The sequence below is a fragment of the Ursus arctos genome, unplaced genomic scaffold, assembly GCF_023065955.2.
Source record: "Ursus arctos isolate Adak ecotype North America unplaced genomic scaffold, UrsArc2.0 scaffold_18, whole genome shotgun sequence".
In the NCBI taxonomy this organism is placed as follows: domain Eukaryota; kingdom Metazoa; phylum Chordata; class Mammalia; order Carnivora; family Ursidae; genus Ursus; species Ursus arctos.
This window is the reverse complement of record NW_026622852.1, coordinates 39,539,803-39,566,467: the sequence shown is the minus strand read 5'-3', so window position 1 is coordinate 39,566,467 and position 26,665 is coordinate 39,539,803. Positions and strand designations below refer to the sequence as shown.

At 42.5% G+C, this 26,665-nt stretch overlaps 1 protein-coding gene across 9 annotated transcripts in view; it reads left to right on the top strand.

The window, feature by feature from the left end:
• The first annotated feature begins 11,757 nt into the window (after positions 1-11,757).
• ECPAS (Ecm29 proteasome adaptor and scaffold) overlaps positions 11,758-26,665 on the top strand; it is a 95,395-nt gene continuing 80,487 nt past the window's right edge. The window contains exons 1-2 of one of the 9 annotated variants that reach the window (XM_044386730.3): positions 11,839-12,121; positions 20,273-20,376. In XM_044386730.3, coding sequence (XP_044242665.1) covers positions 20,355-20,376 — 22 coding nt within the window. In that variant the 5' untranslated portion in view covers positions 11,839-12,121; positions 20,273-20,354. Of the gene's footprint in view, positions 12,122-12,488; positions 12,738-13,028; positions 13,554-13,596; positions 17,894-18,852; positions 19,142-20,272; positions 20,377-26,665 lie in introns of those variants that run through there. The other 8 variants (XM_026506022.4, XM_048222939.2, XM_057313672.1 and 5 more) reach the window with 8 other exon arrangements.

Genomic DNA, 26,665 nt, shown 5'->3' with positions numbered 1-26,665 from the left:
TTCTTTACACTGTAGCGAAGGGATGGTTAAGTTCTTTACACTGCAGCGAAGGGATGGTTAAAAACGTGAAACAGATAATGTCCTTCTGCTTAACACCCTGCAAAGGCTTCCCATTCCACTTGGAGTAAAAACCCGAATTTTAACAGTGGCTTACAAAGCTTGATAGAAACTGATCACCCATAACCTTGAACTCTTCCTAGAAATCGCCAGTCACAAGGGTCTCCTTGCTCTCCCTCTCCTTCCAACCTGCTTGGCATTTCTGGCTGCGCGCTTCTCCAGTAGGTAGCCCTATGGCTCACTCTTCCATCCTTTAATAGCTTCTCAATGAAGCTCTCCCACCACACTGCTTAAATTGGACCCCAACCCTCCCCACTCCTGTTTCCCCTTCTAACATACAGTTTTATTTGTTTACTACGTGTTGGCAGTCTTTTTTTTGGGGGGGGGGTCTGTCTTTTTCACTAGAATACCAATTCCAGAGTAAGAATTTTTATCTGGTCTGTTCCATGAGACACAATCTCCAGTCCTTGGAACAGTACGTGCTACATAGCAGGGGTCAGTCGATTTGTTGACTATATGAATGGCCGTTGGCCCGGATTCCTGGGGGCATAGCAAAAAGGGCTGAGGGACTCCAGAAGGATTGTTTGGAGGGTTCTAATAATGAGATGATTTTTGGAGGGGTGGAGTCGGGAGAGAAAAACATTCTAGACTGAAAGACCAGGGTAAGTCAAGGCACTGAGACTTTAAAAAGATAGAGCAAACTCAACTAAATGAACCACTAGGTTCATCTCACAGGCAGCAATGCAAGCTGAAGAAACAGTCAAGAAGAAGCTATCCCAGTCCCAGGTCCGAGTACATATTCTTATCCTATACCCACCTCTCCTTGTCAGGCTGAAAATGGGGCATCAAGGAGAAGCTGGAGAAAGCAGAGGGATGTGAAATCAAATTGGCTCTTAAGTTTAACTGGGCAAGTCAGAGAAACTTTACTTAGTGGTTCTCAAACTGTATGTACCTTAGAACCACATGGTATTCTTCATTTGAATACAAATTCGGGGACCTTCCCCTCCACAACCCATTGTGAGTGATCCTTGGACTACACTTTGAGAAACACTATGCTAGTTGAAATACTCTGTAAGTAAGTGACATGTTACATATGAATAAATTCCCAGGGAAAAAATGACTCCTTCTTGGAACTGTGACAAAACTGTAACTTTTGATTAAATGCCACCATCATGGTAAAGGGTGGGAGATCGTGCATCAGTAAAGAAAGAGAAAAACCACAAGTCAATTAGTTTCACTTGTAAGCAATCTGGTGGGATCTCTAGCCATGATAAGCAAACTAAGTAATACTTAAATAAGTAGGCTTTTTGTTTGTTTTTAGCTGTTTTGGCTTCAGGATGGAGAAAAGATTGGAGAGAGAAGGCTGGAGGCAAAAGGACTGGTTTTGTTAGGAGGTTGTGCAATAATCCAGGTGGGACAATGAAGGTGGTCTAAATGGTGACGAACTAAAAAAGACCCAGCACGTGGTAGTAGTAGGATTTGGTGATTTAATGCAAATACTGATGGGTGAGAACAAAGAAATCATCAAAATCATGCACAATATGGCAGATTATATTTTGTAAAGATGGCTGCACTGATCTATTTCCAATCTAGATATATATTATTACAACCTGATGTTGATGCCCTTCCATTGAAAGAAATATCTATTTCTTTCCCTTCAGTCTGGAGTGCTGAAATAGTTGACAAAATAGTTGCCTTCGCATTGTCTGTTCCTCCACATTTATTTACTTTTATTAAACATCTGAGGATGCAAATGAATTGAATATAGTATGAGAGTTTAATGCAATTGGACACTAATAGTCAAGACAAAAAATGAATCACAATGGATTACTTAATGCCCGTTGTCTCATGAAAGAAAGCATAGAAGTTTCCATGAGATTCAAACATTTTCCTGGTACCAAATCCTAGGAAAAGGTATTCCTTGGGTACAGGAAATTGGAAAACATCATGGTCAATTTCTTCAAATGCATTTTATTTTTTAGAAATGAAAAAATGTTACTAATGAAGTAAAATAGCTCCGTGAGCCTGAATAAAATCTTAAGGCAAAGCCCTACCTCTGGCGGCTAGTGGAGCTAACCAAGCTAAAGGAAAGAAGCCGTTGGGGAAGGTAGAAGAAATTGAGCAGTACCTTCAAAATTACGAGGAGTGGTTATTTCCAACCTAGAATTCTATTCCAGTCATCCTGGGTATTTCAGTTGGAGATTAGAGACAGTTTTAGACATATAAGCCCCCAACATTCATCTCCTAGTCTCCCTTTCTCAGGAAGCTCCTAGATGAGAGATCAGCAAACTTTGGTCTTTAGTCCAAATCAGCCCACTGTTTTTGTAAATAAAGTTTTATTGGAACATGACCATGCTCCTTGGTTTCCGTAGTATTCACGACTGCTCTCACGTTATAATGGCAGAATTGAATAGTTGTGAAACTCTGTAGCCCACAAAGCCTAAACTGTATACTAGCTAGCCCTTTACAGGAAGGGCTGAAGATTGGCTGATAAGGTGCATAAAGGAGTAGGAAGGGGAAATGGTGAGGGAATCAGGCAAACTTTAGAAAGGTAGAAGAGGGGTGCCTGAGCGGCTGTCGGTAAAGTGTCTGATTTCCACTCTGGTCATGATCTTAATGGGAGGGGGAGGTCCTGGGATGGAGCCCGAGGTCGGGCTCTCAGGCTCTGAGCTTGGCGAGGAGTCTGCCCATCCCTCTGTCCCTCCCTCTACTTGTGCTCTTGCGTGCTTGCTCTCTCAAATAAATAAATAAATAAATAAATAAATAAATAAATAAAACCTTGAAAAAAAATAAGGTAGAAGAAAAATGAGTCAAGGGTGACAAGAGAGGTTGGAGTTGCAAGAAATGTTTGATATTTGAGAGACGTCAGGGAGGTTAAGCTGTCTTGAAAAACCACTAAATGGGGCGCCTGGGTAGCATAGCGGTTAAGCGTCTGCCTTCGGCTCAGGGCGTGATCCCGGCGTTATGGGATCGAGCCCCACATCAGGCTCCTCCGCTATGAGCCTGCTTCTTCCTCCACTCGCTGGCTGTCTTTGTCGAATAAATAAAATCTTAAAAAAAAAAAAAAGAAAAACCACTAAATATGATATGAGGGATATGCAAAATGGGTGACGATGGTCAAAAGGTACAAACTTCCGGTTGCAAGATAATAAAGTCTTAGGGATAAAATGTGCAGCATGGTGACTATAGTTAACAAAACCTTATGGTTTAAAAGTTGCTAGGAGAGTAGATCTTAAAAATTCTCATCACAAGAAATCTTTTAAACTATGTGTGGTGATGGATGGTAACTACGCTTATTGTAGTGATCATTTGGTAATATATACATATATTAAATTGTGTTGTACACCTAGAAGGAATACAATAACATGTCAGAGCTGAATGTTAAAAATGCATACATATGTACTAAGTTTTGAAAATTAAATCTTTGTATTTATGATAAATTATACAAAATATAAAAATATATGTATAAAGCATACATGTACATATGTATTAAATTTAAAAAATTAAAACATAGAGAAATCATGGTAAATTTTCGGATCAACAGTGGTGTTCTTTTTTTTTTTTTTTTAAAGATTTTATTTATTTATTCGACAGGATAGAGGCAGCCAGCGAGAGAGAGAACACAAGCAGGGGGAGTGGGAGAGGAAGAAGCAGGCTCATAGTGGAGGAGCCTGACGTGGGGCTCGATCCCACAACGCCGGGATCACGCCCTGAGCCGAAGGCAGACGCTCAACCGCTGTGCCACCCAGGCGCCCCAACAGTGGTGTTCTTTATCAAGGTAAAGTGAAGAAGCCAGAAGCCAGTGTGCAAAGGATTAAAGACTGAGTACTTCTTTTTACCAAAAGATGCCTTAAAGAAAGTAGATTAAGTCAAGGTATAGAGTGAGGGGCACCTGGGTGGCACAGCGGTTAAGCGCCTGCCTTCGGCTCGGGGCGCGATCCCGGTGTTATGGGATCGAGCCCCACATCAGGCTCCTCCACTGGGAGCCTGCTTCTTCCTCTACCACTCCCCCTGCTTGTGTTCCCTCTCTCGCTGGCTGTCTCTATCTCTGTCAAATAAATAAAATAATCTTTCAAAAAAAGAAAAAAGTCAAGGTATAGAGTGAAAGTGGCAGATTAGAGCCATTTTAAGGAGAATGAATATTTGCTATTTAGACCAGTGGGAGGTGGTTGCTATGTTTGTCTAGTTGTTCAACTTTCCCATTCTCCTTCTTCTATTAATAGTCCCAAATCTCCACCAGTGTGGACAAGTGATCCAAACTAGATCAATCAACTTTCCCATTCCAGGACTTTAAACTTGACACCGTTGAAGAAATCACACCTCGTTTGCATTTGGATCAGCTATATGAGAGGTGGTTTTAATTTCTACAGCTCTGAGAGGAAGTCATTCAAAGTCATTCTTGATTTGACAGACGCATCCACACAGCGTTTTTGTACACCAAAGGCTACTGAATTCATTTGTAGCGTGAATGAGATAATTCGATTACTTAAGAGTAGTTTCTTGTTCCTTACTAAACATTAAAGAAGCTATAATCATAATAACAAGAAATAGAGCACATTTATACTTGAATTTTTTTAAAAGATATCATCTCTACACTCAACATGGGGCTCAAACCTACAACCCTGAAATCAAGAGTTGTATGCTCTACTAACTAAGCCAGCCAGGTGCCCCTAGTTGAAACTTAAACATGACCTTTGCCACTTACAAGTCGGTCTCTTATTCATCCTGCTCCTCTAGTCATCAGAATGCAAAGTTTTAAAAATCATCTCTTTTTTTTTATTGTTGTTGAGAAATGTTAGACCAACAGAATACTTTGAATTCCCAAAGTACTTATGTCACAGAATAATTTGGGTTCCCAAAGAATTTATGTCACTAAGGTTGTTTACCTTTCATCTATTAGCATTTGCACTTAAGGTTTCTTTTATTTTTAATCAAGGTCGAATCAGAGGTTGGGGCTTATCATTCTTTTTCCACAACATCCAGAAATGAAAGGCTGTGTTATTGCTGAATCAGCTGGTTGTAATTCCCTGGGGGATGATCTTCGAGTTCTGTTGCCTAGATCCTGGTTGTGCCCACTTCTTATCTTTTGGAAGCCAATTTCTTTCATTTTTCTTTGTTTCTGTGAATTACTCCAGTACTCGTCTTCAGATATCGTCGTCCTTACACGAGTTGGTCTGCACTGGGAACCGAAGAACCCCTAACTAATACTGCTCAGTGACAATCTGCGGATGGTGAGTAGCACTGAGGGAGAAGATAAGATTATGGGCTACTCTCAGGACTCTGGTTTGGTCAACTGGATGCTGGTTCCACACACTGAGGGATACAGGAGGTAGGTTTGAGAAGGAAAATATATTCGGTTGGATATCTGTTGAATTTGAAGCACAGGTAGGACATGTAGGTGGAGATGTCCAGGAGAAGCTAACTGGAGAGAGAAATTCGTCATTTAGTAATTGAAGATGAGGCAGCAGGGAATGCAGAGAAAGGGCAGGCAGAGTTGAGAAGTGGTCTCGGACTAACAGCCAATACAGTGGCGACTTCAAAGGGGTAGCAGAGAATGAGAAGACAGTGAAGGTAACTGATAAGTAGAAAAGAATCAGGAGAACATTGTGTAGGGAAGATCTAGTGGAGAGTTTTGAAAGGGAGAATGGAGTCCATAGTTCAAACAAGATCAGGATGAAAGTGTCCATCAGGTTTGCTGTTGGTGTATCCTCAAATGATTAGTTTCAGGGAAGCCCAATGGGTTGGGAAAAGAATAAAGGTGCAGCTTGAATATGGGAATGGAAAGAGAAGGATGGGGTAAGTTTTTTTAAAGGAGAGACTAGGGATAGAATAGGATAAGAACAAAAAATACTCAAGATGCACTATCCTGAAGCTAGGGTCCTCTGGGAGTAGTGAAGGATTTCTTAGGATAAGAACATGGATAGTTTTTTTTTCTTTTTTAAAAAGATTTTATTTATTTATTTGATAGAGAGAGAGAGAAACTATGAGCAGTGCAGAGAGGCAGAGGAACAGGGAGAAGCAGACTCCCCACCGAGCAGGGAGCTGGACATGGGGCTTGATCTCAGGACCCTGAGATCATGGCCTGAGCTGAAGGCAGACACTTAACTGACTGAGCCACCCAGGTGCCCTGAAAACATGGATAGTGTCAAGAGAATCAATCTCTAGATCATATACATTATTTTATTTTATTTTATTTTATTTTATTTTATTTTATTTTATTTATTTTTGAGAGAGAGAGAGGATCTTAAGCAGGTTCCATGCCCAGCACAGAGCCCAACAACTCAGGGTTTGATTTCATGACCCTGAGATCATGACCTCAGCCGAAATCAAGAGTCGATCTTAATTGACTGAGCCACCCAGGTGCCCCCATTCTTCCTTTATATTGCTTTGCCTAAGAAAGCTCTAAATTCAAGGTGTCCATGGGACGCCTGGCTGGCTTAGTCAGTAGAGCATGCAACTCTTGATCTCTGGGTTGTGGTTTTGAGCCCCACGTTGGGTGTAGAGATTACTTAAAAAAAAAAAAAAACTTAAAAAAATTAAAGTCAAGGTGTCCCATTTCACAATGGCCCTTCTCTCATCTTACAAAAGCAAGCCATACGTCTCAGCTACCTCCGGTCTAACTATGGTTGATTACCCCTGGAAAATTTCAAGTGACTTCAAAAGGACAATTTGATATACCAAATTAATGAGGAAGTGAATAACAACTCCTGGATATGTCTCTCTCTCTCTTCTTTTCCCAAAAAGCCTCTGTCCCTTTCATTAAGAGATATATTTCAACTCTGAAAAATTGTAACATAAAAATATGCTAATCACTAATAGTTAAAGCATTTTAAAAAGTTGTAATATATTTATGTTGTTTTGATAAGTTGTATACTACTACTAATTATGCTTAGTCAATCATAATAATTTTTCAAATGGCCACAGAAAAAATTTGAATATTTTAATTTATATACATATCTTTGGGGGCACCTGGGTGGCTCAGTCAGTTAAGCGTCTGCCTTCAGCTCAGGTCATGATCCCAGGGTCCTGGGATTGAGCCCGCATCGGGCTACCTGCTCAGTGGGAAGCCTGCTTCTCCCTCTCCCACTTGGATTCCCTTTCTCGCTGTCTCTCGCACTGTGAAATAAATAAATAAATAAATAAAATATTTTAAAAAAATAGATTTCAACATATTTTTCAACATATTTTTGTTGAAGAAAATGATGATGAAGTGAACAATAAAACTTTCAAGGTTAAAACTATTGCATTATTATAAATTATTGTGGGGAAAGTAAAACTGACATACAAGTTCAAGGAGAAAATGCAATTATATAAAATTTCTGATTTTTAAGGAATTGTTCATGTATTTTTAAATAGATGATAGTAGGCATCAAATCAATATCTCATTTAAAAAATCGTATTTAGATGCTACATATATATTTTTTAATTTTTTATTTAAATTCAATTGCAGGGGCACCTGGCTCAGTCAGTTAAGCATCCACCTTCAGCTCAGGTCATGATCCCATGGTCCTGGGATCCAGCCCGCATCGGGTTCTCTCCTCGGCATGCTTCTCCCTCTCCCTCTGCCTGCAGCTCTTCCTGCTTGTACTCTCTCTCTCTGTCAAATAAATTAATAAAATCTTTAAAAAATAAAAAATAATTTCAATTTCATTAACATATACTGCATTATTAGTTTCAGGGATAGATTTTAGTGCTATATATATAGTTTCAAGAAGTACCTGAAGGGTTTTATTTTATTATTTTTTAAAGATTTATTTATTTATTTTAGAGAGAGAGCCAGCAGGAGCTGGAGGGGCAGAGGGAGAGTGGGACAGAATCTTAAGCAGACTTCGTGCTGAGCCGCAAGCCTGACACAGCGGGGGGGGGGGGGGTCGTGATCTTAACGTCTTAAGATTACGACCTGAGCTGAAACCAAGAATTGGATGCTTAACCGACTGCGCCACCCAGGTGCCCCAGTTTTTATTTTAAAATGCTAATATTTACAATAGAATGTATTGTCAAAATTTCTCCCTTTCAATTATTTATAAGGGAAAATTTCAGATGCCAATCTAAAAATGTGTGAATGGATTACATAATTTTTCAAAAATTTTTTGGCGGGGAGAAGAATGTAAACAAAAAACTTTGAAATGTCTGTCTAAAGGAAATCAGAGGAAATATCCCTTCTGGTACAGGGATAAATTTAATCCCTAGAGGAAATGTTGCCTTATCCTCTAAGATGCAAGGCATAGTATTGTATTGGACCAGGTCAGCTTTTTGCCTTTTTCCAGGGATATTTGGGAGGGAAAAATAAAGTGAATGATAGGTTTTGCCAGAGGTTGGGAATTGAGTGGTACTGTCTTTAAGATAGAAACCAAGGTAAGAAAGTCTTGAATTCATTGCCATCTTTGGGATTCAGGCTAAGAAAGGAGCATGTGATACTTAGAGGAAACACAGACCAGAAAGCAGTGGAAATGTTCCAGGAGATGGGGAGGATCCAAAATGTATTCTAAATCCACAGGAATTAGGGAATAAAACAGTGGAAGGATTCTTTACGGTGGTTAGAGGCAGATGTTTCTGAGTTTGATTTTTAGAAGTAGAATGTTTCGAGTCTTGACATGGTTTTGTGTGTAGTGAAACCTGTTTTTAGTGAATGACTGAAGAGAGCAGAGATGAAGATCATGAGTGCTGGGACTCTGTTGGCAGACTGGACCCAGTCCCTGACCTCTTCAGCAACCAAAATGAGCACTGTGTGAGATCTATTTCTATAGAATTTTGGCTTGTCTGGAGCTCCTTGGGAATGGATAATTGAATCATCTGGGATAGTTGGATTTTCTAGATAGTTTAGAATTAATCCTTTTAGGCATCTAAAATTGCTCATTCGAGGGACTGCTGGGTGGCTTAAAAATCTTTTTTTTAAAAAAAGATTTTATTTATTTATTGGGGGGGGGAAGCGCACAAACAGAGGGGAGTGGCATAGGGAGAGGGACAAGCAAGCTCCCCGCAGAGCAGGGAACTCAATGTGGGGCTCGATCTCAGGACCCTGGGATCATGACCTGAGCCAAAGGCAGACATTTAACCAACTGAGCCATCCAAGCACCCCTGTATGGTTTCTTGATGTCAGGATTATTGCCAAGAACATCAGTGGTTCAAGTGAAATGACTTCAGGGACTCTGGGGTGGTTAGTGCTTTTTGTACTTTACAAATAACCCCAGAATGTTTTGCTTTTTGTATTCTTACAGCTTACTTTCCTAGTTTCCCTGCTTCTTCCCTCATTTTTAGGGTGTCCATTAGCTCCTCTGTCATCCAAGTACCTTCCCAGAAGAGTGCTAATATTCTGCTTCTAATTTGCTTTTACTATGGAAACAAGACTACTTTGTTAGAACTGTGCATACATTTAGCGTAATCTGGGTCTACCATAGGGCAGAGGGGACTTTGAAAGAATAAAAGATGTAAGTTTTTAGTTCTTGGATTTTGTGATACATTATTTTGGCTTCTTAGTGCCCTCTTTGCCCCCTGTTCATGCCTTCCACGATTCCTTCTTGTCTGTTTTTGGAAATCAAAGTCAATTCTAGATAGGAAGTATCTTGAAGCCACTATTCAAAACCAAATTGTCTAGTAAAAATATGAAGCTATTTAGTGGGAAAAATAAACTGCAATAGTTTGAAGAAAGAAGCAATTATAAAAAAGCTTAGAGCGTTAAACACTGATGACCAGAAGCAGCACCGTAAGCTGCTATAAGCTGCTGTATGTGATGAGATGTTAAAGGCATCTTTTTTTAACTTAACAATTCCACTTCTACATATTTCTATGTATGTAATATGTGACTAGATTGATGTAGGTACAGGGATTTTCTACAACAGCATTTGCTTGCACTAGTAGAAAAAATTGTCGACAGCCTCAATGCCTATCAGTAGGGGAATGATTAAATAGGTTTTGTCAGGTACTTATGCAGCCATTTAAAGGAACGAAGTAGCTCTGTACATACAAATCATAGTGGTGAAGAATGATCTACACTGCCCAGGTTCAAATCGCCGCTCCATCACTTCCTAGTTTGTGGCATTTTGGATTTGTTCCTCCACGATCTGGTGTCATAGAGATCCCTACTTCATAGGATTGTTGTGAGGACTAAATGAATTCCGCCATGTAGAACGCTTTAAACACTGCCTGGCACAATTAGCATTAGGTATTATTATCATTACCTGTATGGAAGGACACCTGCGATATATTGTTTGGTGGAAAGATAAAGTTACATAATAGTATGTGTAGTAGGATTCCATTTTTGTTAAAACAAACAAAAATCTGGGCATACACACATATCCATGATTTGCACATGTGTGGACTTTGAAGTTTATACATAAGACGAACTTATGAGATGCTAACTAGTCTTGTCTGGAAGTTAATATTGCCTAACAAACTTTTTTTTTTAATTGATATTCTTTTCTCTTTCTTTCTTTCTTTCTTTCTTTCTTTCTTTCTTTCTTTCTTTTTTTGTGGTGGCTTTAGAAGGATCTATTTGAGGCTATGGGAAGTCAAAATTTCCTCAAAACAATCCTTGGTGCAGCTGCTTTATATATCCATAGTCGGGAAATATTGGAGGCACCAAATTGTTAATAGGATTATTTCCAGGGAGTAAGATGAGGGGATGGTGGGCAGGGAGGTGGAGGACAATCTTTACTTTTATACACTTCGGTATCGTAGTCTTTGCAAATAGTTTGTTATGCACTGACTTTGTGTCAACGTCAAACCAAAGAGGCAAAATGTCCTCAGAAAAGGAATTGGTGAACTTACTGTGGTATGAGGTAATTAATAAAAAGAGCGGTGGTGTAGACCTTTTTGAGTTAACAAGGAAGAATGTTTATGGGGGAAAATCAGTGATACAGAACTTCATTGTAAGTACGAGCCTCTCTCCATTCTAGTTGCTTTTGGGGGTGTATACATATGTGCCGAGACAAGGCCTCAGAGAATGCACACTCAACTGTACCTGTTAATCACATTTTTCTCTGGGGAATGGGATGGTAGGAGTGGAAGACTTTTCACTTTTAATTTTATCCCCAATCATTTGAAAATTTCCCAAAGATCATGTATAATTTCCATATTAAAGCAATAAAGGAAATATATGTCTTTAATGTCGTGTAAGTACCTTGTACTTGCCTAAGTTATATCTGGAATGACATAAATTCATTTTTCAAGGCATTAACTAGGGCTTTATGGATTTCTTTTAGGGATAAATGCAATTTCAATCCATTTAGGGTCTTGATTTCTTCCTCTTACACCAAAAAAAAAAAAAAAATCTGATCTTGTACCTAATCTGTTGTTGACAGTGCCATCACTTAAAGTACAGAATTATGCAACCCCTTAATTTGAATTCCATTTTGCAAGTGTTTTTCACGTACACGACCTCATGGATAAACTTAAGCCGTAAAGTTCAAATCGGTATATTGAAAATAAATCACTCGGGAAAAAAAAAAGAGAAAATAAATCACTCGGGTTACCAAAAAGAATGTAGGTATTAGAATAAAAACTAAAAAAAAAAAAAAAAAAAAAAAAAAAAAGAAGCTCATATAAGCATATATACTTGAATTTGAACTTTAAATATCTTGGTTCATTTAACTTTTCGAAGAACTTCGTGGCTTTCCTTCACTCGGCAATCCTAGTTTCTGAGAGCATCATAAAACTATACTTGATCACGGCCTTTAAGTGAGAAAAGGAGCCCAGGGAGCCGCCGGGTCGGGGCGTTTAACGCGCCGGGGCCGAGAAGTTCGCGGGAGGCGCAGGGCGGGGCTTCCTCCCGCCGACTCCGAACCCGGCTCTACTTTTCCGAGTCCACGTCTCTTCCTTTGGATAGGCGTGTTTCTTCAGGTCGGGACCGGCCGACGTGACAGCCACAGACCCTTCAAGAGGGAGCTCGGGCCCCCCGCCCGGAGGATCTCCCCTGGCCGGGGCAGCGCGGGCCAGCCCGGTCAGGCCCCTCCCGGACTGCGGCGCGCGGCCCCTCGGGCCCGAGCCCGCCGCTGCCTCGCTTCTGGGCGCCCACCTCGCGGCGCCGCGCGCAGCATCCCCGGCATGGAGACCGGCTCAGACTCAGGTCAGAGGCCCGCGCGTCCGTTTCGTGTCGCGGCCGCCGCAGGCTGCTACGGCGCGGCGGGGCGGCTAGGCCGGGCCGCCCGCGCAGGCCGCCGCGTGCTGGGTCCGCGCGGGGAGCGCTCGCGGGGCGGGCGGCGGCAGGTGGGCAGGACGAGCCGCGAGCGAGCGCGGGCGGGCGCGCGAGGGGCCCGGCGGGGGGGCCGCTGGGAGGATGGCTCAGCTCTTTCTAAATATAAAACCGGCGTGAGTTGGGCGAGCGCGGCGCGGAGCCGCAGAGCCGCCGCGCGGGCCGGGCGCACCGGGACTCGGCCGACAGACGGCGGCGGCTCCGCAGAGGCGCGAGGTGGTGGGAGCGCCCTAGTCGCGAGCTCGCGGGGGACCGCGAGAGCGACGCGTGCAGAGAGGAGGACGCAGGCGGCGGCGGCGACGGCAGCGGGCGGGCCTCGTGGGCGCAGCGCGGCCCGCGCCGAGCGACCGGAGGCGGCTCCCGGCCCCTGCCGCACCGAGAGCGGCGAGCCCCCCGCGCCGCCCGTCCGCGCCCTCCCGCTCCGGCCCCTCCCTCCCTCCCTGGCGCAACATGGCTGCGGCCGCCGCCTCCGCCTCCCAGGACGAGCTGAGTAAGTGCCACCGCCAGCCCGCGGCCGCGAGTCAGAGCCGGCGCTGCGCAGGGCCCGGGGCGGCGGCCGGGCGGGCCGGGGCGCGCTGCCGCCCGCCGGGAGCCGGGAGCCGGGCTGGCTGGGTGGGTGGGCGGGCGGCGGCCGCGGCGTGCGGGGGGCTGGGGCGCTCGGGCCTGGCGGGCGGGCGGGGCGCCGGCCGCCGCCGCCTGCGCTTGTAGGCCTCAGGTTTGCACCGTCACGTTGCGAAATTGAAACCGGAGCCCCGGGCGGAGCCACCTCTGCCCGCGATCCGCCCCGGTCCGGGGGTGGGGGCAGCCCAGCCCCCTGCTCGCGGTTCTCGGGCTGGCGGACGGGCCGGGGGCCCCCAGGGTGGCAGGCTGTGTCGGCCCGTCCCGTCTGACCCCGCCGTGGCCCCGGGTCTCAACTGTGTGGGGGAGTTCTAGAAATGGAGCTTTGGGGGTGGGGGAGAAGGTGCTCGTCTGTGACACCCTAGAAATCAGCGGAAAGGTCAAGAATAGGCGGTGACCCTCCGGTGGAGCAGGAAGGACGGGAGGGCAGAGAGAGCGTCGCGGTGTTACACGCAGGACGGACCGCGGGCTGACAGCGCTTCAGAAAGGAGAGCCAGCGCACACTCGACCGTAATCGTTGCCGTTTTTCAGGGGACGCCGATCCCGGTTTGGGGAGAGCGGTGGTCACCCTGAATCCCAGGCCGCCCCGCCCGCCGCCCGGGTTCACCTCGATGCTTTGTGGGAAGTGTAGTTCTAGGGCGCCGCAGGCCCACGCTGGGGTCATAAAAATTGAATTTTCCTGGGACACGTAAGAGGATTTCTGATTGCGTTTGGGGTGGTTAGACGAAGTGCTTAGGTTGAGCTTTTGTTTGTTTCTTCAGTGCTGCCCTTCGGTTTATGACAAAAGCAAAAAAGGTGTTATTTAGGGATGATGTGAGTTTTAAGGGGAATGAAGCATGGGTGAGGTGTCGCAAGCCTTGTGAAGTTTTTGTTGTTATAGTCCCTTCTGAATTTCCATACGAAAGTAGTTATAAACATAGTAATTTCTGTTTCTTTGGTGTTTGGCAGTTTAAAGCTACTTTTATATACGTGATCTCACTCTTGCCCTCTTAACAACCTTGTAAGGCGGGTAGGTAGGAATTATCCTTGTTTTAAAGAGGAGGCAGGTTTAGAGAGATTAAGTTCCTTGCTGCTTTGACAAAACTGGTGTAGCAGGAGTAATGTTTGTTCATTTGAAGCTGAAATAAACAGTTGGTGTGACCCTGGGCAGAATAGAGTGTCCGAGTGGACAAGGTCTCAAGGTGTTTTCGGAGATAGACATGGTCTGAGGGCCACAGAGTTGATCAGGTCCAAGCTGGAGCACCCCTGCCAGGCCTTCTGGGGAGATCAGTTTCCTGATTTTTTTTTTCCTTCCATTTTTTTGTTATTGTGGTAACATACACATAACATAAAATTTACCATCATAACCATTTTAAAGTGTGTATCAGTGGTGTTGAGTACATATTATTGAGCAAGCATCACCACCATCCATTTCCAGAACTCTTCATCTTGCAGAACTGAAACTCTACACCCATTAAACCCGAACTCCATATCCTACCCCACCCCCCCTCCAGCACCTGGCAACCACCATCCTACTGTCTCTATGATTTTGAGTGCCCTAGGTATCTCGTGCAAGTGGAGTCATACATTATTTGTCTTTCTGTGACTGCCTTATTTCACTTGGCCTAATGTCTTCAAAGTTCATCCCTGTTGTGGCATGGGACTGTATTTTCTTTGTTTTTAAGGCTGAATGATATTCCATCGTGTGTATATATTACATTTTCTCATCCATTCATCTGTTGGTGGACACTTGGGCTGCTTGCACATCTTACCTGTTGTAATGCTGCTGTGAACACAGGTGTACAAATATCTCTTTGAGACTCTGCTTCCAATTCTTTTGGGTGTAGATGCAGAAGTGGGGTTGTTTGGTCATATGGTAATTCTATTTTTAATTTTTTGAGGGACCACCGTACTGTTTTCCACAGTGGCTGTACCGTTTTATGTTCCTACCAACAGTACACAAGGGTTCCAGTTTTTCCACATTACCACCAACATTTGTTCTTTTCTGTATTTTCGAAAGTAGCCATTGAAATGGGTTTGAGGTGGTCTGTTTAAATTGTTATACCTCATGGTATCTGAGTTCCACTCAGATAGTTTAGTACCACTAAACACTTTAAAATCTGAATTACCATTTGGAATGGGGGAAAAAAAACTAGAGGAAAATTGGATATCATTCTTTTTTTTTTTTTAAATAAGATTTTATTTACTTACTTGAGAGTGCGGGGCACACGACCCAGGGGAGGGGTAAGAGGTAGAGGGAGAAGCAGACTCCCTGCTGAGCAGGGTGCTTGATGTGGGGCTCCGTCCCAGGACCCCGGGATCACGACCTAAGCCTAAGGCAGACGCTTAACCGACTGAGCCACCCTGGCGCCCCAAGTTGGGTGTCACTCTAAAGTGGCTGATATGTGGACACGCAGTGTGCTCCTGTACATCAGGTGCCTGGTAAGGGGCTGGTAGTCCTTCTGCTAGTGCTTCTGGAACTTACAGCTTTAGTCGCTACTGAAAAAGTTGGGAACAAGTAATTCCAGTGCTTGCTTTTCCATTGTTTTGTTTGGTCAGGTCATCAATCATGGACCACAAATATCTGATGACGTGGTTTCTGTGTTCCTTCAGAAGAGATTCAGTGCTTGGCAGCTGGTACTTGGAATAATTTAACTTGAAATCACATACATAAGTACTGGCTAAGAAGTTTCAAATAAGCCATGTTTAGTTTTAGAATGGTTATAATAAAAGGAGAGATGGTTGCTAAAATGATGCTTTATACAATTTTTTAAAAAGCCAAGGATCTGAATATTTGCTCACTATTATTTTTGACTAGTAGTGATAATAAAAAGCAAACTTTTTAATGCCAGCATTGTTTTTTTCCTAATATTTTATTGTAAAAGTCTTCAAAAATACAGAAAAGTTGAAAGTGAGTATTCATATACCCAGTACTTAGATTCTGCATTTGCTGTTTTACCACCTTCATCATGTATCTGTTCATCTTTCAATCCACCTTTTACAATTGTAATTATTTTATTTTTTAGTTAAAAAACTGTGGTAAAATACACTAATGAAACTTATCCTAATCATTTTTTAATTGTACGGTCCAGTGGCATTAGGTACTCCATCCATCCTTTTTTGATGTGTTTCAAAGTAAGTTGGAAACCTCTGTAAACGTACCCCTCAGTATTTCAGGACTAGCTTTAAGTGTTTTGCATATATTCTTTTATTTGTCACAGTAATGCTAAGAGGTAGGTAAAATTATTATTGCTGTTTTACGAAATGGAAAACAGACTTTTTAGGTTCCCATGGTCCTGCGGCAAGTGAGTGGTGGCGTCGGATGCCCCGTGTCTCAGACTCCGGCGTGTGCTCAGCCAGGCTTCAGGCTGTATTACGTCTGTCTGCCGTAGTCAGTGTTCATGCCCATGGAAAGATCTAGTCAGATGGGCTGCTAAATTCTTAGCTAGATGTTACTTTAGTCCAACCGTTTGACTGCTGTTTAACATGCCGTGGGGTGCAAAAGAAACACCACCCTCCACCAATGGAATTAGAATACCGCTGAGAGGAAAGAGAACACATACATGTAAACAAATATGTAAGGTCCAAAGTGTATGATTATGTAATATAGGTAATGCTAAAATCGTATTATCTGTGGTTCCCACGTCTGCTATTTAGAGATGAATAGCTGGTACACTGGGTTTCTATAGATTTCAGATCAGCATTTTTTTTTTTTAAGATTTTATTTATTTATTTGACAGAGAGAGACAGCCAGCGAGAGAGGGAACACAAGCAGGGGGAGTGGGAGAGGAAGAAGCAGGCTCACAGTGGAGGAGCCTGATGTGGGGCTCGATCCCATAACGCCGGGATCACGCCCTGAGCCGAAGGCAGACGCCTAACCGCTGTGCCACCCAGGCGCCCCTCAGATCAGCATTTTTTATCTTTGTGTTTGAGGTAATACACATGCCATAAATTTACATGAAATCTATGGTTGCTTTCAGTTGTGTTTGGCACCGCACTTTGTGGGAGCTCCCGAGAAGCAGAACTGTTAGGTTTCTCTTTTATTTCATTTTTATCGATTGACTGGTTGATTAGTATCATTGACATGTTGCCAAAAGGTAAGCAGGACAGTCTTGGGCTGGGATTTCTTAGCATTTGTTATCCTTTCACAAATCTCATATAATTGTCACTTTGAATCAGGTGATTGTAAAGTTAATGTTTATTGAAAGCTTACCATGTGTTCTAGTCACTTTGTACGTGTTGACTGACCGAATCCTTACAACAGCCCTGTGAGTTTGGTGCTATTACTGTCTCAGTGGTGGAACTGCCTTCATGTTACAGAGTTAGGGCTTGAATTCAGATTCTCTGATTCCAAAGTTGATGTTAATTCTGACTGTTGTATTACTCTCTCTGAAAGGGAACATATACAGTTTATAACAGCGGAACATGTGTCCCCCCACCCCCCGCCCGGTCTTCACTAGCCTCCAGAAGAAATCTGCTGTCATGTATAAATTGTGGCAGTATCCTGAGGTTCATTGAATAGAAATATTAGAATTTTGGTGAGATGCCATGATAGAGAACAGTTAGTTCTGACTGTTAAAGATAATTCTGAAATCCAGTTTGTAAATTACTTAAGATCATAGTGCTGTAACTGTTTGGAATGGAATGAAATTCAGTGCAGGGCATGTGGGCTAGTTTTTCTTCTAATATTATCCTCTGCCAGTTCATGGAAAAGTTGACATTGTGGTTATGTTTCGGCAGTGGACAGGGAGATTTCTGACAGAGGGAAGGAAGCATTTGAGACTTTTCACCTGGTCAGCTGTTCAGTGGTTTCGTATTCTGGGCTTTATAATTATAAGGCATCCTGAGAATCTGATCTTCATTGGGATAAAGACAACTCAGGAAGGAGTACGGCCTGTAATCTTAAAGCACATTGACACTGGTCAGTTTGACCATTTGACATAACCATGGGGAACTTGACTTGCGAAAGTTGGCCAGATAATCAACACGTCAAATACCTTCTGAGAGAGGCTCTGCCAGTGCCTGGAAGCCTCGTGGCTCTTTTAGAGGGTGAGACGTGGGAAGCTGTCTGTGTAGCTGTGTGGGTGAACGTGATTCTGTGGCCTACTGAAATAGCCCCGGAGACAGCCATCCGTGCAGCTGAGCTGATCTTTGTAGAAAGGCTAAATCAAGCCTGTATCGTTCAAATTTTGGTTACTTAGTCAAAGAGGAATGTTAAAATGGGAAATTATGATATTTCTGTTTCTTATCAACTTCTATTCTAATTCTTCGTTTTCACCCCATTCTGTTTTGAATTATGCTTTCAATAAACTGTAATATTAAAGGCCAATGTCAGTGAAAGTAGTTGGCACTGGGGCATTTGACCTTGTTCAGAAGATAGATGTTAAAATTATCGGCACTGCCAGCGTGCTCTGATGGTCTAATCCAAGTTTCTAGTCTCTGGTTTCGGGCCTGGCCAGTCTCTGCCTTGATGCTTGCCGTTTTATGTGGCTTATTTTCCCCACACATTTTCCAGTTAAGTAAGCACACTTTAAAAATTGAGTGACTAACTTTTGGTCCTATCCTCATAGGGCTTATAATTCATTGTAGACATAGGTTTATATATAAATATAAATCACTGATACAAAGTGTAAAATGAAAAATGCCTACCACTGTTCTTTGGAAATTTCGAGTGAGAATAGCTTGAGCTAAGACAGGGAGGTTGGAAGATACTTTCAGAGAAAGTTTGAGTCTAATATGCTAGTATGGGGGTGCAATGGCTACATGAAGTATTGGGAAAGGAGATAAAATTTGGAGTTTGATGCTTGACCCTTTCTGTCTTTTATGCTCTTTTTATGATTTGGGATCTTTGGCGAATTATTTTACCTTTCCTAGGTCTCAGTTTCTTTCTCATTAAATTGGGATAATAAGAAATACTTATAGTGTTGTTATGATTAATGTATATGAAAATGCACTATATAAACAGTTAAGCTCCATGTAAATTAGTAGTATTATTTAGGTGGGAAGGCAGTAGGAGACGAAGCTGGGAAGATAGGTTGGGACCGGCTTGTATGGGAATGCCAACACAACTAGTTTGGACTTTGTTCTGTAGACAGTAGAGGACCATCAAAGGCTTTTAAGCCGGAGTGTAACATGAGTAGGTCTGTTTTATAAGGATAACAGGTGGCAGTGGTGTAACATTGATTGCGTGGATCCAGAGACCAAGAGGAGCAAGACTAATTAGGAGGGTGTCACAGTGGCCAAGTGAAAAAAACCTAGGGTCTGAAGTGGGACAGTGGAAGTGGATTTGGCAAGGAGGTAATATAACCTAGAATCCCTAAAATAGGCAGAAATGATCGGCCAAGTAGATGAGTGGTGTTCAAGAGAGGGAGGAGTTAGAGATGATTCCAAGAATCTACCTGAGATATTAGCGGGGGTGGGGGGGAGGTGGTGGAGAGTAAAGTCTCTAGGCAGATTTAGGGAGGTGAAAGTGGAGAAAACAGAGAACGGGTTTATGTTCAATAAAGAAATAATTTGTTGAGTGAATGAGTTGAATTATTGAGGCGCTCATGTTGCATTGTTTAGGGAGACCGGAATAGTAGCTGAAATGTCATGTGGAGTCAGAGATGATTTTGAATCCTGGCTCTGCTGCCTTTTGATTAATGTCTTTGAACAAGGGACCTAACTTCTGGGCTTTGGTTTTGTCATCTGTTAAATGGGATAATAACCAAACCTATTTCACAGAATTGTTATAAGAGTGGGAAGAGGTAACGCATGTTACGAACTTGGCATAGTGCTAGGCGTGTGGCTTCATTGGGTGTGGGAACTTGTTCTGAAGCTTGGGAAAGCGTGGGGGTGATGGTGGAGTCAGGGGAATGGGCGGATTGTCCGGAGGACAGATGTCTGGGGGCTGTGCCTATGTAGGGGTGAGAAGAAGACCAAGAAGAACCAGAGAAAGGGATCAGGAGTGCTGAGAGAGGGCAGAGGTTCCCAGGGTTAACCATTTACATTCTCAGTCGTAATGTGCGATAACATGTGTACCCACCTACTAATATGCTTCTTATAAAACTGCTGTATAATTACACTTCCTTCAAATTTTAATGTAAGACTTTATATGTTTATGGTTTTTATGTATATGTACACATATACATATATGATCAAATCTATGTTGTATTGGTATTCCAGTGTTTTAGTCTTCAGTGAATAATTTTAAAGTATTAGCCTGTTACTTCTATACAGTAACTTTTATTTGTGGACATACTCCTTACTCTTTCTCCAGTTTGGTAATCACTATAATTTTTTTCCTCCTCATTCTGAATTTGCAAAGCAGGGCATCAAATTAGATCTTAGCATAGAAATAAAAAGTGCTTTTTAAAAAAAAATTTCTTAATGGTAGCTATGAATATAAATCTTTTAATTGTTTTTTTTTCCTGGTGTTCTAAATAATAGATTCTTTATACAATTGCATATGTACGAGTGGATGAACCTACCATTGGTGATCCAGAGGATTTTTGTCAAGACTGGATAAACCATGTATCACATTGATTGTAGAGGTTAGTAGCTCCTTAGTTCCTTAGGATGTGTGCATTTTTTTGTAGTAGCATTTAAAAATGCATAGGTTATCAAGTAGCAAGCAATTTCCTGCCAAGATCTTCATGGGTTTTTCTCCTTTTCTAGCTATCCTGAGAGAGTTAGTGAGGTTCATGTTAGTTTATATATTCCTGAAGCCTCTATTCTGTCACCGCAGAAACATAAATTTAAAAAATTGGCAAGAGAGAGAAAAAGAAAAAGCTTGAAGACATTACTTAGCAGTGTGCACAAGGGAAAGACAATGAGTGTTAGTTTACAAGTAGTCTTGTCTGCCACAATAAAAACTGAGTTTACATGCTCCAGGAATGTTTTATCTGGAGTTAACTGTTTTATCTGTTAAAAAAAAAGGGGGGGGGCGCACTGAAAGAGGCATCATCATAGTCATTGGATATTCCTAATTCTGCCTTTTTGGCATGTACTGTGATGGAAAAGCCACTAAATTCTTCTTCATTCTGGGGCTGAATAAGACTGGTGTCAGTGTCATTCTTGGATGATATTGGATGGTCCTTTGATTGAAATCTTGTCAGTTAAGATTGTAATTCTCTGATACCATGAGCTCAATATCCAGTGAGTACCTTGGATTTTGTGGCTTCAATCCAAAGGTGTATCTTATTGCTTTCTTCTAATTTAACTATTGCATTCCCTTTCCCCCAGTGCATTGTTTTTCAATATGTATATTGCTGATGATAGTGTATGATTCCTTAATTCAGTTAGGTGGAATTTTGAAGGATAGAATGAATGGAATATTTTATAAATCAAAGTTCAACTTTAGCATAAACTTTGGTTCATTTTCTCTGTCTCACATATCTTCATTCCATTATAGAGAAATGGAAAACTGGGAGGTTGGAGGAATTGTTTAGAAGAGAAATGAGGACATTGTTTCTTTGCTCCTAGATTCTTTCTCAGTGCTTTTGGGCCTGTGACAGATGTGTTAATGAAATTATGATATACCGAAGGCAAGCAGGTCAAACCATAAATGCTGGAATTTAAGTAGTGACTTAAAGAAAGAACTTTCTAGAGTTTACACATCCAACTGAGCATTGTTCTAAGTAATTAGCTGCTTTGGGTGGATCTTAACTATCACATGTTTGACTTTTATACAGTCTGAACTCTTGCATAGTATATATTGTCTCCTCTAAGCTGGATTTCATAAGCTGAACTAATCTTCCCGTTCATCAGTTTACTAACATTGATTTCTAACTGGGCACCTGCCAGCTGCTGTCTCTGGGGGAAAGGGCTTCCTGGGGAGGTGGGAGTGTTTGTGGAGCTCACCGCATCTGAAGCGTGGCACTTATTCATTAAATCTAGGGTACGGATGAGGGCTTCTGTCCCATCACTTGGCTCAACCCTGCCAAGCTAACCATATGACTTCTTCCTTCCCACCCTGTGTGTGTGTGTGTGTGTGTGTGTGTGTGTGTGTTTGTGTAGGGGGGCAGCGGGGTGTGTATGTGAGCAGGAGGAGGTAGCCTTGTTTAGGGCTATGCTGGGTTGGGAGGGGTCTCAAAGTAGTCTGACATCATATCCAGGTGGCTAGGACTTCGGAGCGGCAGGAGAAGAAAGACTCCTGTCCCCTTCTCTGCTCAGAGTCAAGAGTGCATCCTGGTGCAGGGGTTTCCATATTGGAGTGTCTACCTGGGTCCTGGGGGTGAGATGGTGGGCTAGAGGACGGGAAGTTGGTCTGATTGCCTTAGTTCTGGGAGTGAGGGGCACCAGCAGGGACTGTGTCAGCAGGAACCTCCTGCTCCGAGCCGCATTGCTTGCAGAGGTTCTTCTCTCACTCCCCTTTGGGCAGCCCTGGCTGGAAGGAGGCAACTCCTGCAGGACCCTCTCTCCATCTCGGACTTATACTGATCATTACTACTGGACTTCCTGACGTTCTCCTCTTAGGCATGTTTGCATTTAATACGTGTTTTTAAAGGTAGGGGATGGGGCAGACATCTCTTTAAAAACCTAGCAGTAGAGGTCAAAATTGAAAGTATTAATTCCTGAAGAAGTATCTTGCTGGCCTCATTTGGATTTTGTCACTTAAGTATTAGTGTGACATTTAGTGAATCAAAATGGCATATAGAAATCAATAGATGATACGGACTTTACTTTAACCTTAGTTAGTATCTGGTTAGATCTATAATTCACAGGATTGATCTACCAGAAAAGACAGTATTACAAATAAAATCTAGATGGCAGCTAGGCCTTCCTTACTCTTTGTAGTTTTAGCCTCACACTCCTAATTGCAGAGACTGTCAAAGTCCCAAGGTGGTTATCTCTCTGTCACCCCTCCACCCCCCATCACATCCTGTTTTTGTGAATTTCCCATAATTTACTTTACTTATGCTTTTCTTAGCTGTTAGGTTCCCATTTCTGAAAATGATATTTTGGTTCCACTCATGTCAGCTTGGACATGAAAACCCACCTGTTTCACTAGTTTACACACACACACACACACACACACACACACTCACTCCACTCTTGCAAGCATTTCAGTAATTTAGTTAACTCTGGAAGATGTGAGTCATGGGGAAAGTCTTGGTGTAGAGTGTTTGACTTTCTGTTCTTTCACTGGTCTGTCCTCTCTCTCCATCTTTTTCTTTTCTCCTCTCCTCTCTCTAGTAACTACTGCATCCCTCCTGATTTGGAGCAGACCAGTTCTGCCACACAATCAGACCTTCTAGAACTCCTCCTACTCTTTTTTTTTTTTTTTTTTTTTAACCCTAAGCACTGGTCATCGTATTAAAATACACATGGTCCTTTTTACAAGAGGTTCTGATGTCAGGTATTATAAATCGTCACCAGTCCCTTCCTTTCCCTTGCTACAGACGTTAAATGTATAAACTTCCAAATAACTTTTCTAATGCATGGGGAATTGCTATTTCATATATTCAACAGGTATTGGAACAACTCTCTGCAAGGGACTGCATTAAGTGCTGGGACACCAAGAGATTTAAGTTACAGTTTCTCAACCCGAGGAGCTCTATAGAAGGATGGAGTGTAGAGAAAGAGTGGGTAGTTAGGTGGAATCAGATTGAAATCACACCTCCAAGAACTGCTTTGGTCTAGGGAAGAGAAGATTGGGCAGTTACGTAACGTGTAGCAAAAGAGAGTGAGTGCCAGGAGAGGTGTAGAAGAGGTCCAAGGGAGTTTGTAGGGCTCGGATGGGACGTGGAAGTGTGCAGCAGGTAATGTTTGGGCTGAACCTTGAATGGGAGGCTTTGGCTGTGTGGAGATGGAGAGATAGGCAGGAGAGGTTGGGAGAGGATTCCCGGTTGGGGGACTTGGTTGACCAAATAATTGGGCAGGGAAAACATGGCACAGTCAAGCAGCTATTGCAGTTTGGATTGCTGTTGTGGGAGTAATAGGGTGCATGGTTGAGAAGATTCTTTTGGGGCTAGATTGGCCTACCATTAGGAAGGACTTTCTCTGATCTGATAATTCACCCTAGGCATGTGCTGGCTGCTTTTTTTTTTTTTTTTTTTTTAAAGATTTTATTTATTTATTTGAGAGAGAGAGTGCAGAGCGAGGCTGAGAGAGCACAAGCAGGGCCAGGGGCAGAGGGAGAAGCAGACTCCCCACTGAGGGGGGAGCTCGATACCGGGATCGCTGGGATCATGACCTGAGCCGAAGGCAGATGCCTAACTGCTGAACCACCCGGGCGCCCGCTGCTAATTTTTTTTTTTTTTTTTTTTTTTACTGTACTTGGATAGAAGTACTTCTTTTTTTATCCCCTTTGGCAAAGACCTTCTGCTTGTGTTTGGACCCAGTTGTAAGCTGGCTTAAGCAAAAGCAGGGCACTTATTTTAGGGAGTTTTATGGAAACAAGAGGGGCCTTCACGAACTAGAAATCATCTAGTTCTTCCAGCTGCTCCCTGTGCCTTTGTGCTCGTCCTTTCTTCAGACCAGCTTCTTCTGATTCCGTTTCATAGAGAAGGCTAAAGATGCCCATGCCCTGGCCACTGGCTTTATTCTCCTACGTCCAGGCACTCGAGGGAGGCTTGACTTTTTGGTCCCGCTTCTGGATTGCTGAGGAAGGTATGAATTGGATCAGGACCCATCCTCACACGTTGGCTCTGTTGTGCGTGGTTGTCCAGTGAGCCTTCGTATCATTTCCAGCCCCTTTCTCGGCTCAGCAGGGCTACGGTTCAGCACGCTGGAAGGAACATTGGGTTTGGAGTTGGACTGGCCTGGAGTTTGAACCCAAGCCCTGACACTTCCTACTTTACAGTCTTAACATTCTTCTTTTTTAAAAAATTACCATTCGTAGTGAATTTTAGGCTCTGTATCTGTAGGTTGGAGCTAATATTACCCTACTTCAATAAATAGGACTTTAGAGGGGGTACTGCATTCTCGTGTGTACTTAGAGGGTAAAGACCTCCCAAGGTTCAACTTAACCATTCTTTGTCTTATTAGCTTGGTGACCTTTGGCAAATCAGATCCCGAGCCTGTTTTTCATCTATAAATGCAGACAGCAGTTGCCCACCTCACAGTGCTTTGAGGCTCAAAGGGCCCTGTGACACTGCCCCGTGACTGTAATGTGTTCACGTGTCTGTGAAGCACAAGAGAGCGAATGTCAGGAGGGACGGTGTCTCCTTGTGAGGTTACTCCGGTAGAGTTGGGTGTGCTGCTGTGGCAACTTGGTAGATCTTTCTCCGAATACCTTGTTGCGTTAGGTGATGAATTGATTTATGATGCAGGGGGCAGTGGTCTTGGTATTTTCAGCTTTTCCATTTCAATCTCGGCTTCCACTTAAGCTCTAACCTGATTAACAATTTAAAATTTACTTTCATATTCAGAATAAAATAACGTTCTTTGTAGAAAACTTAGGCAGCCTTGCAAACATTCCTAAACCTGTTACCCTGAAATAACTGTTTTCTCTTTTTAATTCAAACAAGTAATTCATGCTCATGAAGTACATTAGTAATGACATAAAATTAAACAAGTCAAAAAAGAATCCTCTGAAATGCCATCATATGGAGATAACCACTACCTTAAATTTAGTAACTTTTCCTATTCTTTTTGGTGGTGTATGCTTGCCTTGCACACTTTGTAAGAAATGTTCTGATGTTCAAGTTGTTCTGAAAAGATGATACATCTGAGGAAATGGACATATTGCTGTTTTCTTTCTTTTTTTTTTTTTAACTTTTTTTGTATCAGTGATTATGTGAGTGAAAAACCAGTGTTTGCCTTTTCTAATCCTAGCAAGTAGCCTTTCCTCCTTAACTCAGAAGTCAAATTGTATTTTTTTGGAGTGATCTGAAGAATGAGTGATTTGTGTGGACAGTTTTATTTGTCAGGAATAATTACATGTTTTCAGAAATATCAGTGCCTAATGGTGGTTAACATTGAAGTGAAGTCCTTAAACCTTCACTGGTCATTTCTTCTTTGGGAGGGATAGAAGAAAGGAAGGTCCCTTCTTTGTCTTTACATAGAGAAATTAAAGACAGGTGAATAATGTGAATTATAGAAATATTTAATGGAAACTAAATGAATATATTTATTTTTAGTAGGCTTTTTTCCTGCATGAATGTAATAGTTGACATAAGCTAAACTGGTAATTGTTTTTTGTTTTGGGACTAAAGAATTTCAGTGTTTTGATATTTTTTTTGAGACTAAGTTTTGTTTTTTAAAGATTTATTCATTTTAGAGAGACAGTGTGCTCACACGGCAGGGGGTGGCAAGCAGAAGGGGAAGGAGAGAGAATTTTAAGCAGACTTCACACCCAGCGTGGAGCCCAGTGTGGGGCTCATCTCACGGCCCCAAGATCATGACCTGAGCCGAAATCAGGAGTTGGACGTGCAGCAGACTCAGCCCCCCAGGTGCCCCTGAGACTAAGTTTTTTTAAACGACTTTATTCTTTTTTAGAGCAGTTTTAGGTTTACAACAAAATTGAGAAGGCACAGAGAGATTTCTCATGTAATCCTCCCCTTCACTCCCCCTCCCCCCCACCCCCCCAGTAGCATGGCTTCCCCCATCAGCATCACTCACCAGCATGGTACATTTTTAATCAAGGATAAACCACATTGACACATAATCCCCTGAAGTCCATAGTTTATATTACAGCTCACTCTTGGTGTTCTGTATTGTGTGGGTTTGGACATATGTCCATCATTATAACAACATACAGAGTATTTTCACTGCTCTAAAAATCCTCTCTTCTCCTCATATTCATCCCTCCTTCCCTATTCCTTCCTGGCAACCATTGATCTTTTTACTGTTTCCATGGTTCTGCCTTTTCTAGAATATTATACAGCTGGAATCAAA